At 34.8% G+C, this 19,570-nt stretch overlaps 1 protein-coding gene and 1 long non-coding RNA gene across 6 annotated transcripts in view; one reads left to right on the forward strand and one right to left on the reverse strand.

The window, feature by feature from the left end:
• The window catches only part of GTF2A1L (general transcription factor IIA subunit 1 like), a 47,405-nt gene that overhangs the window by 20,819 nt on the left and 7,016 nt on the right, over positions 1-19,570 (reverse strand). For 2 of the 5 annotated variants that reach the window (XM_008529205.2, XM_008529206.2), the window contains 3 exons: positions 15,895-15,950; positions 14,389-14,473; positions 12,590-13,164 (listed from right to left, as the gene is read on the reverse strand). In XM_008529205.2, the coding sequence (XP_008527427.1) occupies positions 12,590-13,164; positions 14,389-14,473; positions 15,895-15,950 (716 nt within the window). The remainder of the gene's footprint in view (positions 1-12,589; positions 13,165-14,388; positions 14,474-15,894; positions 15,951-19,570) is intronic. The other 3 variants (XM_070572717.1, XM_070572719.1, XM_070572718.1) reach the window with 2 other exon arrangements.
• LOC139075562 (uncharacterized) lies at positions 10,055-13,185 on the forward strand. Its single transcript, XR_011526090.1, has 2 exons — positions 10,055-10,192; positions 12,964-13,185. It is a non-coding gene; the product is annotated as an uncharacterized lncRNA (long non-coding RNA).

Raw genomic sequence — 19,570 nt, forward strand, 5'->3', positions numbered from 1 at the left:
TCAACTGGGAATTCTACATCTGGCAAAACTGTCCTGCAAAAATGAGTGAGAAATTAAGGCATTCCCAGAGAAAAGCTGAAGTTTATTACCACTAGACCTGCCCTATAAGAAATATAAAGGGAGACTTTAAATTAAAATGAAAGGAAGCTAAACAGTAACTTGAAGCTATACAAAAATATAAAGTTCTCTTGTAAAGGTAAATACATGGACAGATATAAAAAGCAGTATGATCATAATTGTGGGTTGTAACTCTACTTTTTACCCCTCTATGAGATTTAAAAGACACAAGCATAAAAAGTAATTATAAATCTATATTAAGGAGGACACAATATATAAAGACGTGATTTCGGACATCAATAACATAAAGTGGAAGAGGATGGAGCTGAAAAGGAGCAGAGTTTTTATGTAAGATTGAAATTGAGCTGGTATGAGTCCAAAACAGATTGTTATAACTTTAGGATACTATAAGTAACCTCCATGGTAATCTCAAAGAAAATATCTATAAAATATACACAAAAGGGAATGAGAAGGCAATCAAAATGTGTCACTACAAAAAAAATCAACTAAACACAAAGGAAGAGAGTAAAGGAGGACATGAGGGACAAAAAGCTAAAAGACACACAGAAAACAACAAAATGGTAAGAGTAAGTCCTTTTCTATCAGTAATTACTTTAAATGTAAATAGATTAACTTTCCCAAGCAAAAGACACAGATTGGCAGAATGGATTAAAAAAATAGGATCCAACTATATGCTGTCTACAAGAGACTCACTTTAGATCTAAGGACACATATAGGTTGAAAGTAAAAGGATGGAAAAAGATATTCCATGCAAATGGTAACCAAGAGAGTTGGGATAGCTATGCTACTATCAGACAAAATAGATTTTACGTCAAATATTGTTACAAGAAACAAAGAAACACATTATATAATAATAAAAGAATCAATTCACCAAGAAAATATAACAAGTATAAAAATATACACAACAAACATCAGAGCTCCTAAATATATGCAAAAACATTGACAGAATTGTAGGGAGAAACAGACAGCTCTACAATAATAGTAAGAAACTTCAATACCCTACTTTCAACAATAAATAAAACGACGAAACATAATAGGAAGAACTCGAATAACTCTATATACCAGTTGGACCTAACAGACATATACAAAACATGTCACCCAACAATAGCAGGATACACATTTTTCTCAAGTGCATACAGAAAATTCTCCAGGATAGACTATATGTTCAGCCACAAAACAAACCTTAATACTTAAAAAGACTGAAATCATACAAAGTATGTTTTCTGATCACATTGGAATGAAAATAGAAATTAAGAGCAGAAGGAAAACTCGAAACTCCACAGGATGTAGAAATTAAACAACAGACTCTTAAAAAACCAATGGGTCAAAAAAGAAATAAAAATCTTTTATCGAAAGATTAAAAAAATCTTGAGACAAATGAAAATGAAAATAAAACATACAAAACTTATGGGATGCAGCAAAGGCAGTGCTGAGAGAAATTTATAGCTGTAAACACTCACTATAAAAAAGAAAAAAGATCTCAAATTAACAACCTAAATTTACACCTTAAGGAACTAGAAAAACAACAAATAAACCTCAAAGCTAGTAAAAGTAAGGAGATAACAATTAGGGCAATGATAAACAAAGTAAAGAATAGAAAAACAATCCAGAAAATCAACAAAACCAAGAGTTGGTTCTTTGAATAGGCCAACAAAATTGATAAATCTTTAGCTAGACTGATGAAGAAAAAAGAGGTAAGACAACTAAAATCAGAAATGAAGAGATTTTACTCCTGATTTTACAGAAATAAAAAGAATTTTAAGAGAATATTATGAACAATTGTACACCAACAAATTGGATAACCTATATAACATGGAAAAATTCCTAACAACACACAACCTACCAAGACTGAATCATGAAGAAATAGAAAATCTGAATAGATCTATAACAAGTAAGGAGACTGAATTAGTAATCAAAGACCTCTCAACAACAACAAAAAATACTAACAAACAGAATTCAACAGCACATTAAAAAGATCATACACCATGACCAAGTAGGATTTATTCCTGGAATGTAAGGATGCTTTAACATATGAAAAATCAATCAACATAATAACACATTAACAGAATAAAAGGGGGAAAAAACACAATCACCTTGACACAGAAAAAGCATTTGAAAAAATTCAACACCCTTTCAAGATAAAAAAAAAAAAAGACACCTCAAACTAAGAATAGAAGGAAATTACCTCAACATAATAAAGGCCATCTAAGAGAAGCCCTCAGCTAACAGTATATTCAATGGTGAAAAACTGAAAGCTTTTCCTCTAAGATTAGCAACAAGACAAGGATGCCCACTCTTGCCACTTGTATTCAACATAGTACTAGAAGTCCTAGCTAGGCAATTAGGCAAGATAAATAAATGGTATCCAAATTAGAAAAGAACAAGTAAAATTATTTCTGTTTGCAGATGACATGATCTTATATGTACAAAATCTAAACATTCTACACACAAAAGAACTGTTAGAACTAATGAATGAATTCAGCAAAGATGCAGAATACAAAAACCAACACACAGAAACCAGTTACATTCCTATAGACTAACAATTAACAACCTAAAAAGGAAATTAAGAAAAAAACTTCATTTACAAGATCATCAAATAGAATAAAATACTTAGGAATAAATATAACCAAGGAGGTAAAAGACTTGTTCATTGAAAACTACCAAATATTGCTGAAAGAAATTTAAAAAGACACAAATAAGTGGGAAGACATTCTCTGTTCATGGATTAGAGGAGTTAATATTGTTAAGATGTCAATACTACCCAAAGCCATCTACAGATTCAATGCAATCTCTACCAAAATCCCAATGACATTTTTCATAGAAATAGAATAATCTATCTTAAAATTCATATGGAATGTCAAGGAACCCTGAGTAACCAAAACAATCTTGAAAAAGAAGATAAAACTTGGAGGTCTCACAGATTCTGATTTCAAAACTTACTACAAAACTACAGTACTCAAAACAATGTAGTATTAGCAAAAAGACAGACAACAGACTAACGGAATAAAGAACCCAGAAACAAACCCTCACAGACACAGTCAAATGATTTTCAACAAGCGTGACAAGACCATTCAATGGGGAAAGGACAGCCTTTTCAACAAATGGTGCTGGGAAAACTGGATATCCACGTGAAAAGAATGAAGTTAGACTCTTACCTTATACTATACACAAAAATTAACTCAAAATGGATTAGAGACTTAAAAATGAGAGCTAAAACTATAAAGCTCTCAGAAAAAATCAGAGGAAAATTTTCATGACATCAGATTTGGGAATAATTTCTTAGATATGATACCAAAAGCACAAGCAAAAAATAGATAAAATGGACTTCATCAAAATTGAAAATTTTTGTGCATCAAAGGACACTATCAAAAGAGTGAAAAGGCAACCCACAAAATGGAGAAAAAATATTTGTAAATCATATATCTGATAAAGAGTTAATACCCAGCATATATAAAGAACTCCTTCTACTCAACAACAAAAAAACAAACTACTTGATTTAAAAATCTGCAAAGGGGGGCTGGCCCCGTGGCCGAGTGGTTAAGTTCATGCGCTCCGCTGCAGATGGCCCAGTGTTTCGTTGGTTCAAATCCTGGGCACGGACACGGCACTGCTCATCAAGCCATGCTGAGGCAGCGTCCCACATGCCACAACTAGAAGGACCCACAACGAAGAATACACAACTATGTACTGGAGGGCTTTGGGGAGAAAAAGGAAATATAAAATCTTTAAAAAAATTAAAAATAAAAATGTGCAAAGGACTTGAATAGATATTTCTCCATAGAAGGTAATCAAATGGCCAATAAGCACATGAAAAGATGTTCAATATCACAAGTCATTAGGGAAATGCAAATCAAAACCACAATAAGATACCACCTCAAACCATTAGGATGCCAATTATCAAAGAAAACAAAACAGAAAATAACAAGTGCTGGTGAGGATGTGGAGAAATTGGAAACCCTGTGCACTGCTGGTGGGAATGTAAAATGTGTTGTTGCTATAGAAAACAGTACGGCAGTTCCTTTAAAAAAAAAATAGAATTACCATATGATCTAGTAATTCCACTTCTGGCTATATACCCCAAATAATTGAAAGCAGGGACTCAAGAAGCTATTTCTACACTCAAGTTTATAGTAGCATTAGTCACAACTGCCAAAAGGTGTAAGCAACCCAAGCGTGCATAGACAGATGAATGGATAAACAAAATATGGTGTATACACACAACAGAATATTATTTAACCTTAAAAAAGAAGGAAATTCTGATACATGGAAATTCTACAACATGGATGAACCGAGAAGAGATTACGCTAAGTGAAAAGGGACACAAAAGGACAAATACTGTCTGATTCTATTTGTATGAGATACCAAAAAGTAGTCAAATTCATAGAGACAGAAAGTAGAATGGTGGCTGCCAGGGGCTGGGGTGAGGGAGGAATGAGGAGTCATTGTTTAACGGACGTAGAGTTTCAATTTGGGAAAATGAAAACGTTCTGGAGATGGATAGTGGTGATAGTTACACAACAATGTGAATGCACTTACTGTCACTGAACTACATAGTTAAAAATAGTTAAAATGGTAAATTTTAGGTTATATAAATTTTACCACAATATAAAAAAAAGACAAAATCAATGGTGATAATAAACTGTCAAGTATGTGCTAAAACTGATACAGAGTGCTGGTGGCAGGAAATATTGGCACCACCTCTTTTGAAAATATTGTGACAACGTACTTCAAGAATCACAGAAGTTTTTACAGTTTTTTCCTCAATAATCCTACCTTTAAAAATGTGTTTTTAAAAACAATGCAAATGAATCTTAAAATATGAATAAATATGTCCTTTATGATTTTTTAGTATTATTTATAATAGCACTCAAAACCATGAAATACTTAGATAAAAATACAGCAGAATATGTGGAACACATGTATGCCGAGACCTACAAAACATCAATGAGAAAAGTCAAAGACCTAAATAAATAGAAAATGTATCATATCCATGAATTGGAAGACTCATTCTTGTGAAGATGTCAATTCTCTCCTTGTTGATCTACAGATCAAACACAGCCCAAATCAGAGCCCCAGCAGCATTTTTTTTTCTTTTGTAAAAATTGACAAGCTCATTCTAACATTTATATGAAAAAGCAAAGGAATTAGAATAACCAAACAACTTTGAAAAAGAACAAAGTTGAGAGACTCATATTCTCTGAGGTCCAGATTTACTATAAAGCTACCATAATCAAGATAGTGTGGTACTAGTGAAAAGAGAAACATGAGTTAATGAAACAGAGTGAAAGTCCAGAAGTAAACCAACACCCAGATGGTAACTGATTTTCATTAAAGGTGAAGTGCTTTAGACACTCAATACACTTTAGACAACTCAGAGGAGATAGGGCAGTCTTTTCAACAAGTGATGCTAGAACAGCTGAACATCCACATGCAAGACAAAGTGAACCTAAATCCTAACCTTGCACTATATACAGAAATTCACCCAAAATGGACCACAGTCCTAAATATAAAATCTATAAAATTATTAGAAGGATGAGATCTTTGCAACACTTAGTTAAATAAGACACATGAAGCAGAAATCAAAAGGAAAAAATAAATTAGACTTCATCAAAATCACAAACTTCTCCTCTCCAAAAGACAGCGTCAACTATCAAGGATGTGAAGCAACTACAAATCTTGTACACTGCTGGCAGAAACGCAAAACTCCACCATACACTGCTGGTAGAAATACACCCACTTTGGAAATGAGTTTGGCAGTTTCTTATAAGCACGCATGCAACATATGACCTAGAAATCCCACTCCTAGGTATTTACTCAGAAGAAAAGAAACTCTAAGTCCACACCAAAAAAGAAAAAAAATCTACCCATAAATATTTCTAGGGGCTTTATTCACAAATACCAAAAACTGGAAACAACTCAAATGTGCAACTGGTGAATGGATAAACGAATTGTGCTACAAAGACATATATTAACAAATGCAACAACGTGAATAAATCCCAAAGGTACTATGCTAAAGTTACATATTGCATGATTCCATTTGTTTGACATTCCGGAAAAGGCAAGCCTACACCCAAATAAAACAGATGAATAACTGCCAGGGACCGGAAGTGGAGAGAGGGGATTGACTACAAAGGAGCATGAGAGACCTCTTTGGGGTGATGGAAATGTTCTGTATCTCAGCTGTGGTAGTAGTAACATAACTGCAAGTGTTTGTCAAAATTCATACTGTACACCTAAAAAATGGTGAATTTTATTGTACATAAATTCTACCTCAAAAAAATCTGATTTTTGTAAAATTAAATTATGCTAAGCTTAGTCCTAGGCCTAAACCACATTGGAATTGATTTTCATTTTAATAGCAACAAGTACTGAAAAACTTAAACCACAAGATCTTTTGTTGCAAAATGAATCAGAGCTCCCATGGTACTTTGTCAGATGAGGATAAGCTTATTAAGGAATATTAAAGATTCAGGACTGTTCTAATTGAATTCATGTAGCATCACCTTATAAATCAGTGAGGTCCTCTTTAACTCTAGGAGAGTAAATCCAAATTTAATATCAATAACTACAAAAGAGTTTTGTCATTCTCAACTTCTTTCTTCAGAAGCACTTCCACCAAGCATTGGAAAATCCATATGATTATCCGACTCCAATCTCCTCTTCCAAGGTGGTAATTCGACCAAAACAGCCAGCAGTTTTACAGCAACATCCATGATTGATTCTGCAGGACCAGGAATAGAAAGACTTGTCTTTCAGACAGCCAAACATCCACTACATAGTTCATCAATGAACTCCTCCAAGTCAAATTCTTACGAGGGGGTTTTCACTCTCTCAAAAATAGTAAACGTCTCCCCAAGGATTAATCAAAGACTTCAAACGTTGTCCAGTGAAAAGACAGGAAAATTCTGCATGAAGACGAATTTAACATTTGCCCACATTTTTTGACAAACGTCTTGAACAAAGACAATGATTCAATACCTTCACTCTAATGTACTTGAGTTTCTTGGCAGACAATAAGGCTTTTTAGAATTATGGGCTGTGTCTTAACATTAACGCATGCATGTGCTGAAATAGACAGCAATGCTCTCTTTACTGAAGCAGCAAAACCATGTGTTGCCAAGGATTTCAGGAGCTTCACCAGTGTAGAGAGTACCAAATTTTGCAAAGACAAAAACCTTTTCACTGTTACAAAGATGTCAGTTTCCAAAAAAAGGGTTTACAGCATAGGAATTTTTTGATGGTACCAATGTGCAAATAATGATTAAAATCAGAGGCTGGCTGCCCTGAGAAGCAGTAGTGTTTTCATACCATTGAATGTTAAAAGAAAGTCACTGCTGATACTTCTATGAGTTCCGAGTGCATGTGAAGAAATGTCAACAGTTCTAGCGAGGATGACGTCATCTGACATAGGCACTGATTCAATTTTCCTTCTCTGCTCTAATACAAAACAGCTCAATAATTGCCAAGATTCTCAGCTTCACTAAGGTCTCTTCAATTGTATATGGCTTCTGTAGCTGGGTGGTACAATAAGCAAATGCATAGGATGCTTCAGGATAAGGCTTTATTTGCCAAATCTAGTTTCCAACCTTCTCAATTTGAGCTTTCCTCTAACGAAAGAACCATATTTTTCCAATGTGGTAAGGACTGACAGAACTTCACACTCACATGTGGAGATAAATATAAAACAAAAGAAATCTAAGTTTTAATATAATTTCTTTTCATATTTTCAAACTAAACTATGTGAAATTCAGTTGCCCATAATCATAATGGCAGGGCATATCTCTTTAATTCTGAACTGAAATTTGATCCAGATATCTACCATAACATAGTGGCAACGATGGTTGCATATTACCTTACCATGTACAGTAGCATCCCATGCCACTCTTATTTGGCATGAAATATACCTTAACATATTTTTACAAATACAAAAAAGTATTTTGTTAAATAAGCTTTTTTCCTATAAAGACAGAAAAATATCACATATCTGGTTCAAAAATCTCTGATTTAGAGATATTAATTTAGGAGTGGCATATAGTGACAAAAAATATTTGCTCAATTAACTGAATTCTGAATTCAAATAACTATTGATATGATATGTTATCTTTTAGAGGAATATCAGAATGGATTTGGAAGAAAAAAACTCTTATCTTCCCCTCACTCCATCCATTTTTCACTCATACATTGATTTTGAGCTAGATCAGTGGTTCCTAATCTTAACTATGTATTACAATCACCTCATAAAGCTCTTACACTAATGAGTGGACTCCACCCCAGAACAATTTGATCTAAATCTCTTGAGGTAGACCAAACATTATTTTGTTTAATGCCCCAATGATTCTAATATTTAGCCAGGGTTGAGAACTACTGAGTCAAATAAACTAATCACAGATCCTGTTCTTTAAAAGTTTATATTCTAGTATACGTGAATGTGTATATATTCTTAGGTGCTCTGGGTATACAAAGATTAAAAAAATGTACCTTTCAATGCAAACAGGACATTTTAATGTATCTTTTAACTACATTACGACAGACACATGCCTAAGGCGCTGTGATAACACAGAACAAACTAATAATGAAGGGGGAAGAGGTAGGAAGAGAGGTATTGAAGTAAGATTTCTGGAAGAAGTAATGAATGGATAAATAGGAATTAATCAGAGGAAAGGATGGTGGGGAGAAAATCCAGGCACCAAGCAGAGGGGATAACACAAGCAAAGAGAGAAATAGGAAACAATAAGCTTAACACAGAGAATTGCTCACAGTTTGGTGTTCCCAGTAAAGTAGTCAGCATGAAATGAAGGAAGAATAAATAAGAAACAATGGCAAAGAAAGGACAGGGAGGTCCTTGCACACCACATTAAGGAGTTTGAACTTCATCCTTAGGTGATGGGCTGTCAGTGCTGTGTTAAGCAGGAGGCATTTTGGGTAAGTCTCTAGTAGCCCTGAAGAACAGAGACAATAGCCAACATGCACTGAGCATTTACCCTCTGCTAGGCAGTGTTCTGCTGAGCACTTCACACCGATTATCTCGTGTAATCCTCCCATCACCACAACTCTGTGGTAGATACCATTATCTTTATTTTACAAATGAGGAAACAGTAACTTACCCAAGTCACATAATTATGTGATAGGGAGGGGATTCAAAACAATTCTGATCCCTAAAGCCTAAGCCTTTAACCTCTAGGATTGATGGATTGGGAGGAGTGGAGTGAGAAACAGCATACACTGTAAGTTAATAAATTAGTCAGGAAGCTATTATATTATCCCAAGTGAAAAGCAATTAGGGCAATGGCAGTAGGGATGGAGAAGAAGGAACAGTTTCCAGAAATATTTAGTTTTAAAAGTTATCAAAATCACATGATTCAGCCTTAAAAAGGAATGAAATTCTGACATGGATGACATGGACCATGGATGAACCTTGAAAATATTATGCTAAGTAAAATAAGCCAGTCACAAAAGGCCAAATATTGTATGATTCCACTTATGAGGTACCTAGAATAGCCAAATTCACAGAGACAGAAAGAATACAAGTTACCAGGGACCGAAGGGAGAGGGCAAGGGGGAGTTATTGTTTAACAGGTACAGAATTTCAGTTTGGGACGATGAAAAAGTCCTGGAGGTGGACAGGGGTGATGATTGCACAACAATGTGAATGTACTTAATGCCACTGAATTGTACACCTAAAAATGGTTAAAATGGTAAATTTTATGCTACATATATTTTACCACAATTAAAAAATATTTTTTAAAAAACACACAATATGAGGAGAATAAGGGGGGAAAAGAGCCTAAAAGTAACTGTAGTGCTTAGCTGAGGAAACCAGGCGGGCAGTGGTACCATGGGTACCATGCAGTATCTCTGATGAGGAACAATGAATTATTGTGACATTGAGGTCGAGCTGTCTGGAAGGCCAACACATGAGAATGAAGCACAGAGGAGTAATAGGCTTGGAAATGTAGTCATCAACAAATAGGTGGTAATTAAAACCAGGATGATGCATGCAATTGCCCAGGGAAACATGATGTAAGAATAGAGATGGGCTGAGGATAGAACCTTAGGAAATAGCAGAGGAAGATAAAGAGGAGCTCATGAAGGAGATAACAGGATGCAGTCAAAGGTAAACAACTAAAAGATAAGGCAGCAGCAATGACAATATTTGGAGGTGGGGCAATAAGGATGATGGGGAGAGCAGGAAGGAGTTAAAAAGGAGTTAAAGAAGGTAACATTGCCATATCTATTTCTCTCCTACTCCTACTTTCTGGAATTCCAATGAAGATCTCTCTAGCATTATATGATTAGAAAACAAAATTCCTACACTGAGGAAAAACTTAACATAGTAATACGTTCTTTAAAATAGGAACACATCAAAAATTGTCAGGAACATATTTTATGAAACAGTAAGAATGTCAGACCTACACAGAAATTTAAGATCTCTACTACACAGGAAAAGAAAACAAAAAGTTTAGCTAATTGTAACTTGGTTTAAGCAATAAGAATTTCTGAATAGCTACTTACAAAATTATAAAAAAGAAAACCTATTAATAAATTTTTTGAAAATTATATCATCTTAAACTTTAGCAGATTACTAACTGAAGGTATCCTACATACAGTAAATTAATTTAAAAAATTTTATAAAGTAAATACTTTTGAATGTTTGGATTTTTGTGTTTTAGATACAGATCTATTTTAAAACTAACCAACAAGTTATAGGAAAAGTTACCCAACATATCACAAGCCCATAAAACATAACAGCACTAATCTAAAGTTTATTATGGTGCCAGAAGCTATTAAAAACTCTATATACATCATCTCTGATAATACTAAAAATTATGAGGTTGGTTTTATGCCCAGTTTACAGACTTAACTGGATTTCAGAGAGTAACATGCCATAGCTTGCTTATAAGTAGTGAATCTGGAATCAGAACGTACTGTGGCTTCAAAGCTTAAGCTATCAACCACTATCCCCTAAACAATCCTTGATTAATCTCCCTTAACCATGCTATTTCCCCACATCAGAACAAAGGACAAGCTGACATCTCATAAGTAACAGTAGAATAAGTCCTTGAATCGCCACAGTGAAAATCTGCAAAGCTCGTAGTGAGTCCAGGAGAAAAATACCTCCAAAAACTATAACTGATGAAGCACACTTATTATAAATGTACAGTTATTTTTCTCTCCAAACCAAATTTTTCATAATTGTGCGTTTAGCCTACATTTCTTCAATTTTACATATTATGTGGAAAACATTGAGAAAAAAATACCCAAAAAACATTTTAGTCTTAATACTTTACACCTAAACTAAAAACAGACTTACTAAAAGATGTTGAGCAGCCTTCATCAAACATCTGAAACACTCTCAAACAGGTCACAGCTTCTGGCGCTCATTGTCTTTGTTTCCCATCCTTCACTGTGCCCTACATCTCTCCACTTCTACCTAAGAAAATGTTAAGGGGGCACTTAACCATCCATTGCTACAGATTTGTACGGAAGCTCTAGTGGACCAATAAACCGTTGGCTAGGGACACAAACCTTTAATTATTTGTCACGTCACCAAATTGTATAAATGGAATTAGCCATAAGGCATATTCTACATTTGTAAAAAGACAACACAAGATTTTTTTTAATTTTGCCATTCAAACTTCTCTATGAATCTTTCTGCCATCACTATCAATTCCTTGGAAATTAATAATTTTCAATATGAAAAGGTAACTAGAAGCTGTTTTAAGTTTGAATTCCAAAACAAATTAAGTTACCTAGTATTTTAGCAAGCAGGGAGAAACAAAGCACCTGCTAGCAAGACAATTCCTCATGCAAGGAAAACTTTCATACAGGAGTTTAGGAGAATTAGGCAGAGTAAGAAAAAAAATACTTCAAATCTCTTCTGTTTGTTAAGTATGACAACGAATTACCTCAAAATATTCATTTAATTACTAGGATGGATTTCTGCTTTTTTTTTTTTTTTTTTTTTGAGGAAGATTAGCCCTGAGCTAACATCTGCTGCCAATCCTCCTTTTTTTTGCTGAGGAAGATTGGCCCTGAGCTCACATCCACGCCCATCTTCCTCTACTTTTTATATGTGGGACGCTTGCCACAGCATGGCTTGCCAAGTGGTGCCATGTCTGCACCCAGGATCTGAACCGGCAAGCCCCAGGCCACCAAAGCGGAACATGTGAACTTAACCACTGCCCCACCGGGTTGCCCCTGAGTCTTTTAAATTTTATCTGCAGACAAAGAAAAATTCTCACAATGCAAAAGAGAGATAAAATGGATTACTTAATACAAATGCCTTTTCTTTAAAGAAATACTCTAATTAAAATTCAAAGTTTAAAAATGCAGAGCATGAATACTTTAAGAACTGATCGTTATATTAAAAACAACAATAAAGAAACAATCTTCTAAAGAAAAAACCAAAACACATGTACTTCTGGGTAACCTTACAGACTAAAAAATACTCAGGATGTCTAATCACTGGCCACTGTTTATCCCGATACCATTAAGTTGAACACACAACTACCTTCTCTGAGACAGGTAAGCTGCTGGGCTCCTCTATATTTCTTGGCTGCTTCACAGAATCACATTCAAACTTCCTATTTTTGAGAAGATGAAGCTGAACATCAGACACGTGCTGGTCCCGAGTCCCCTGAGGGCCCTTGAAGAGGGGCCCCCCATGCAGATTTTGAATCATGCTAGCTGAAACACTGACCACTGGCTCCACGTTCGAGTCTGTTTGAGAGACCTGTGGCGGAAACACAACCCCTGGAAGACCGATGTACTGAGAGCTTTCCGGCTGACTCAGCAAAGCTTCAGACGCGATTTTATGCTCATTTCCAGGAGGGACAAGTGTATCACTGGTGGCCTTTTCTAAATGTTTCCTATCCTCTGTCCCAGAATGAAGAATTGTGGGTTGCTGAAGCACAGTTTCCATTCTCTGCGCTTTTTCAGTAGTTGCTTGAAGACAACATGGGTTCAATTGTGGAACACTGGGCTGCCCAAGCTGCTGAATTACTTGCTGAACTGGATGCTGAAGAATACTTGCTCTTCCAGAAGTCTGTGTCACCATAATTGGTACATTGACTTTGTAAAGGTGACCTTAAAAAGGAGAAAACAAAACCGTAAGTATAACAGAATCCTAATTTCCTCTAAAAGAAAATCCCATGCACAACAGCCCGGGAGGAGATATATCAATATGTTAATAGTGTTTATCTCTAGGCGTTTTTCTTTTATTCTTCAGATTTTTTGTATTTTCTACAATAAGTATGTATTACTCTTATTTTTTTAAAATTAAATATGTCTTGCTTTAACTCTAGCCTTTTCCCACTATTGCTTATACGGCATATTTTGAGATACATACAGGCCACCAATATTTATTCCATAAACCTCTCCCACTGTTTGATAAATAACAGTGTTACTAACTCAAATTGGGATTTTAATAAACATACAGTGGTCTCTCAGTATCTGCATTGGATTGGTTCCAGGACCTCCTGCAAATACCAAAATCCATGTATGCTCAAGTCTTATAGTTGGTCATTCTCATCCATGGGTTCCAAATCTCATGGAGAATGTATTTCATACATTTAAGATATAAGATACCATATAACAACTAAAAGACAAGGCTATCCAAAAGGAGTTTAATAATTTCAGAAGTAATCAAATTTTTTCTCCTTCTTTTCTTTAAAATAATACTAAAAAGAAGAAAGAAGAAATTTATTTTTTGAGGATTAGTTAGGTGCTTTGCTTAAACTTTGCAACAACCCAAAGAATAGGTATGATTCTCTTTCAGACCAAGAAACAGTGCTGTGAAAAGCAGAGGCTGGTTAATCTCCAAACGTTTTGGATATTCTTTCTATTATACCATGCAATCTCTAATAAGAAAGGCAGCAGAGGTTGATCAATCCATGGTTTTTCTTGATTAGAGCTGGCAGGGACACAGATACGTTATTTTGTATTTGTCAAACTTTAGCTAACTGCATTGAATTAGAGAAAACATACATAAAAGCATCTTGTACAAAGAGAACTGGGAGTGAAATAAGGACAGGCCTAGGACCGAGCGTTTCGTGGCAGACCGCCTCCACAATACGACTCACCGTTTATTATTACTTTTGAAATTAGTTTGATTAACAGTTCCTCTAACTTCTAGTATACAGTTTATTAAAAATCATGAAAATTAATCCAAAAGTCAGTACCAATGCTAAACTAAAAACAAAATTTCTTTTCTGCTTTTTTCTCCCCAAATCCCCCCAGTATATAGTTGCATATTTTAGTTGTGGGTCCTTCTAGTTGTGAAAACAAAATATTTTTAAACGATACTCTTACCAGATGCAGTCTGCAGTGTCACACCTGCTGGTACATGAATAGGATAACCAGAAAAAGTAAGGTTTGCCCTGGAGTTTGAGGTGCCCTAGACATGAGAAATTTATATTAGAAAGTTAGAAAAATGGCTTTACTTGTATCTTTTTTTCCTGATCTTGTAGAGGGTCAAAAAGTCTGATTCAGGACAACAATCGTTTGACAATGCTTTACATTAGGGCTGAGTTCTTTAATAAAACAGCTTTGTAATACTTGATTTAGATTATCTCATTAAGGATAAAAGGCATTCTGTTCTACAGCTATTGGCAATGAAGCTAATAAGCCTTTTACGGATACTGACTCATAAAACTTGCCCACTACACAGCTTTGCCTGAGCCACTGATGCTCAAGATGTCAAACAGAAGAACCACAGCTGTCTACAAGAGTCCTCTAGTCTATAAGTTGATCACTAATGGCATTTCAAAGTAGATAATATGATAGTGTCTAATTTTTATTTTAGAATAATTAAACCTTAGCATTTTAATTTTTTTAAGTAGTAAATCAAAAGACAAAGAAACGTTTTTGCCTATCAGACCTGCAAATTTAAAAGATTAGATTAGTAACATCCAATGTTGGTAAGGATATGATAAAAATCAGTTCTCTCAGATTCTGCTTATATGAGGGTATACGGGACAATCCTTTTGGAGGGCAATTTTGCAATATATACCAAAACTGAAAACATGCATGATCTTTGACCCAGAAATTCTACTTCTAGGAATTTATCCTGGTTACCTGATTTTCACACAAATACATAAGGACACAACTACAAGCATAATCAATAGAATGCTATATTAAAAAATAACCAAAAGTAATTTAAACATCCATCAACAAAAGATTGGTTATTTTAAACTGTGATATATCCACAAAGGCTAATCAATATTTAACCAGCACTAAAAAGTGTCCATCCATATTACTAAGTTAAAAAAAATTCCAAAATAGTACACGGAATGATCCTACTTTTATGCTGAAATTAATATAACTTTCATGAAAAAAGTCTAGAAGGATATCATCAAACAACTAAAACAGTCATCTTTGGGGTAGAATACTACAGGGCTCTTTCACTTTTTACTTTATAAATTTGTTTTCACTTTTTAGAAATATATTATTTCCTTAATCAAGGGAAAAGGCATCTCCACTAAAGTGAATTACACTTCTGCCATCACTCACTAAAAGTGGGTCATATCTTTTAAAATATATCTTAGGGGCTGCCCTGGCAGTGCAGCGGTTAAGTGCGCACGTTCCGCTTTGGCGGCCCAGCGTTCGCCGCTTCAGATCCCAGGTGCAGACATGGCACCACTTGGCAAGCCATGCTGTGGTAAGCATCCCACATATAAAGTAGAGGAAGATGGGCACGGATGTTAGCTCAGGGCCAGGCTTCCTCAGCAAAAAGAGGAGGATTGGTGGTAGATGTTAGCTCAGGGCTAATCTTCCTAAAATATATATATATCTCTCTCTCTTAAATAAGCTACATACCAGTTCTGCTGTAGTAAACTTGGGAAGAGTTCTACCAGCAGGAATAACTAATGATGCTGCATAGAAAACAAAATAAACATTGTAAATTCATTAGAACTTACCAATTTAATAAAATTTCTAAGTATAGCTTATTTTTAAAAAAACATTTTCCATCACTAATTTGTTAGGCCATAATGAATTCTAAACTTCCTGATTCTAAGAGAGGTAAAAAGTATTACTTTTTTCCCAAGAACTTTAGATAAAGACTTTACAACTAACCTACTTTAAGTCCCAAAAGGAAATCTCTCATCTAATCAAGTATACTGTACTTTAGAAATCCATAAGAAAATACTTTAGTCTTTAGTAATACAAAATGTCTTTAGTAAGCAATGTAGCACTTAATCTCCATTACAACTTTTCAAAGGAGAGAAAAAGTAATATTTGTTAAAGTGGCACTTTTCCAAGAGACTATACTATCGAGCAAAAATATGTAACCCCACAAAAACCATTTGAAATTTTATAGGTTCAAAATAAATTTCAATTCATTCATTTTATGAAAAGTTATTTACAGTACTTCAGCCAAGTAAGCAAGCACAGCTACATAGTTTTAGGAATAAATGCATAAGAACATGTCTCCTGAAGTCTTTGCATGAAACAGTTTAGACTGCTAAGAAAAATACAAGAGAACAAATTCCTAGGAAAACACCAACTCAACCTGCATTAAAGCTGCAATCTCACATATCTTTCCTTTATTATCCATCAATTTGCTATGCTATCTCTTCATTTATAAAACATCTAAAAGGTTGACCAAATGGTTGAACATATAATCATTAAAAAATAAGACTAAAAAATAAAGAAATAGTAACTCCACTAGAAGGATCTCAGTTGATCAATGTAAACTTAAACCTCACCTCAAGGCTCACTTTACCTAGCTGAATATGACCGTTAGAATATCACTTCGTGCTACAACTAGAAGGACCCTCCACTAAAATATAAAACTATGCACTGGGGGATTGGGGGAGAAAAAGCAGGAAAAAAAAAAAAAGAAGATTGGCAACAGTTGTTAGCTCAGGTGTCAATCTTAAAAAAAAAAAGAATATCACTTTGCTTTTTCTTTAATAAAAATGAGAGTCTTTTAGCATGTTTATGCAATACATATGTATTAAATGTAATTTATTTATTATGGCCTTTTTTCACATACTGCCTTAAGGAAAACTGCCTCAAAGATCTGTTTCTGACGGGGCTGGCCCCGTGGCCGAGTGGTTGGGTTCGCGCGCTCTGCTGCAGGCAGCCCAGTGTTTCGTTGGTTCGAATCCTGGGCGCGGACATGGCACTGCTCATCGGGCCACGCTGAGGCGGCGTCCCACGTACCACAGCTAGAGGAACCCACAACAGGAAATATACAACTATGTACTGGGGGGCTTTGGGGAGAAAAAAGGAGGAAATAAAAAATCTTTAAGAAAAAAAAAAAAATCTGTTTCTGACGCTAGAATGGCTCCATCATATACAACAAACAGCTCAGAAGGGCAAATATTTTTTAAAATAACCATTCTTTCCACGTTTAGACAACAGAAGTGAGGCTACAGAGATTGATGGTTAATGAAGCACAAAATTATTTTTATCCTCTGTTCATCTATGCCTTTGCTTATTAACAGGCATTCTTTTAGAAAGGCTAAATTAGAAAGAATTGGAGTGGCAGGAACACAGTGGCATTAGACTTAATTAGCTGAAGTGAGCAAAGCTTAAGCTGGTACAACTTAAGCCATAGCCTGGGAGGAAACAAAAATCTGTTAACACACTGAAGCAATTAAATGAATTTCTTGAGGAAAAACAGCAACAATCTTCCTCTTTTAATTACCTTGCAATAAATCCTAAAGGCTAATTCTCTATACTTATATAAATCAAAGAGAACTATACGAGAATTTTAAGAGTTTCTTTACAGCCATCAGAATAAAAGCATTGAACTAAGAGTTTATAGCGAAGTTTCATGCAGCTCCTATTTAATTTTGATACTAAACTCACAAGTTATATGCACCATTTATATACATTCACAAATTATATACACCATTATATGTGTGTGAAACACACTTTTTAAAATATTCAAGCTGGTTTCAATAACCAATTAAGTTTTAACTGAATACATGTTTTTATTTAAACTCAAAGTGCCAGAATTTTGGTCTTCATGTATATATTCTAGAAATATTAAATTTCTCAAACAATAGGCTTTAGAATATAGAAAGAATTCAGTTCCACAAATATAATTTAAGAAATTTAGTAAAAATAATACAGCATAACAACATTCACATTTATAAGTGTATTCTTCCCTACACACCAAAAAAGTCTTTGAAACATTAAAGCAGTTAATTTCACAATCCTTGGTCCTGTTTTGAACCATTCCAAATCTTAATATCGAAGTCACATGACTCAAGAGGTGCAAAGACTGGTCAATTTCTTCTTTGTAACTACTTATTAGCATAGGGATATCTTCTCATGACCAAACTGAATATTCTAACTCAAAAACCAATAGTATTGCTGCAATTTTCACCAGATCTAAGTTCAAGAGCAAATGAACATATAGTTTAGGAGTTTTAACGCTCAATGATGAAAGCCACCACAAACCTCTCGATGTTCCTGTTCTTTCCTGTCTTCCTCCCACAATGACTGAAGGTTTAAACAAAAAAGGCCATGTGACATGAAGAACAAATAGCTGAAGCTTATGTGAATTGCCCTAGAAATAAGGCAATCACAAACAAGGTGACTACACGTCCCAGTCTGCCCACATCCCAGTTTACACCTGTTATTCTGAGGCTATTATAAATAGAATCCCATTTCTCTCTCAAAAGTGGAGTATAGGCAAAAGACTCAGAATATAATACTATACTCAATGAGAAAAATAAAGTTGGAGGACTGACAATACCCAACTTCAAGGCTCACTATAAAGCTGCAGTAATCAAGACAGTGTAGCATCAGCAAAAGAAAAGACAAATAGATCAATGGAATAGAACAGAGGGCCCAGAAATAGACACACATAAATTCAGTCAACTGATTTTTGACAAAGGAGCAAAGGCAATACAATGGAGCAAAGATGGTGTTTTCAATAGTGTTGGAGCAACTGGACATCCACAAGCAAAAAAAATGAATCTAGACACAGATCTTATACCCTTCACAAAAATTAACTCAAAATGGAGTATAGACCTAAATGTAAAATGCAAAACTATAAAACTCCCAGAAGATAACATAGGAGAAAATCTAGATGACGTTGAGTATGGCAATGACTTTTCAGATACAACACCAAAGGCACAATCCATGAAAAAAATAACTGATAAGCTAGACTTTATAAAAATTAAAAACTGCTTTGCAAAAGACAATGTCAGGAGAATAAGAAGACAAGACACAAGTTGGGAGAAAATATTTGCAAAAGACATATCTGATAAGGGACTGTTATCCAAAATACACAAAGAACTCTTAAAACTCAACATTAAGAAAACAAACAAAACTCGATTGAAAAATGGGCCAAGATCTTAATAGACACCAAAGAACATATCCAGATAGCAAATAAACATATGAAAAGATGCTCCACATCATATGTCATCAGGGAAATGCAAATTAAAACAACAATGAGATACTAATACAACCTATTAGAATGGTCAAAATTCAGAACACTGACACCACCAACTGCTGGCAAGGATGGAGAGTA

The sequence above is a fragment of the Equus przewalskii genome, chromosome 14 (assembly GCF_037783145.1).
Source record: "Equus przewalskii isolate Varuska chromosome 14, EquPr2, whole genome shotgun sequence".
Taxonomy (NCBI): domain Eukaryota; kingdom Metazoa; phylum Chordata; class Mammalia; order Perissodactyla; family Equidae; genus Equus; species Equus przewalskii.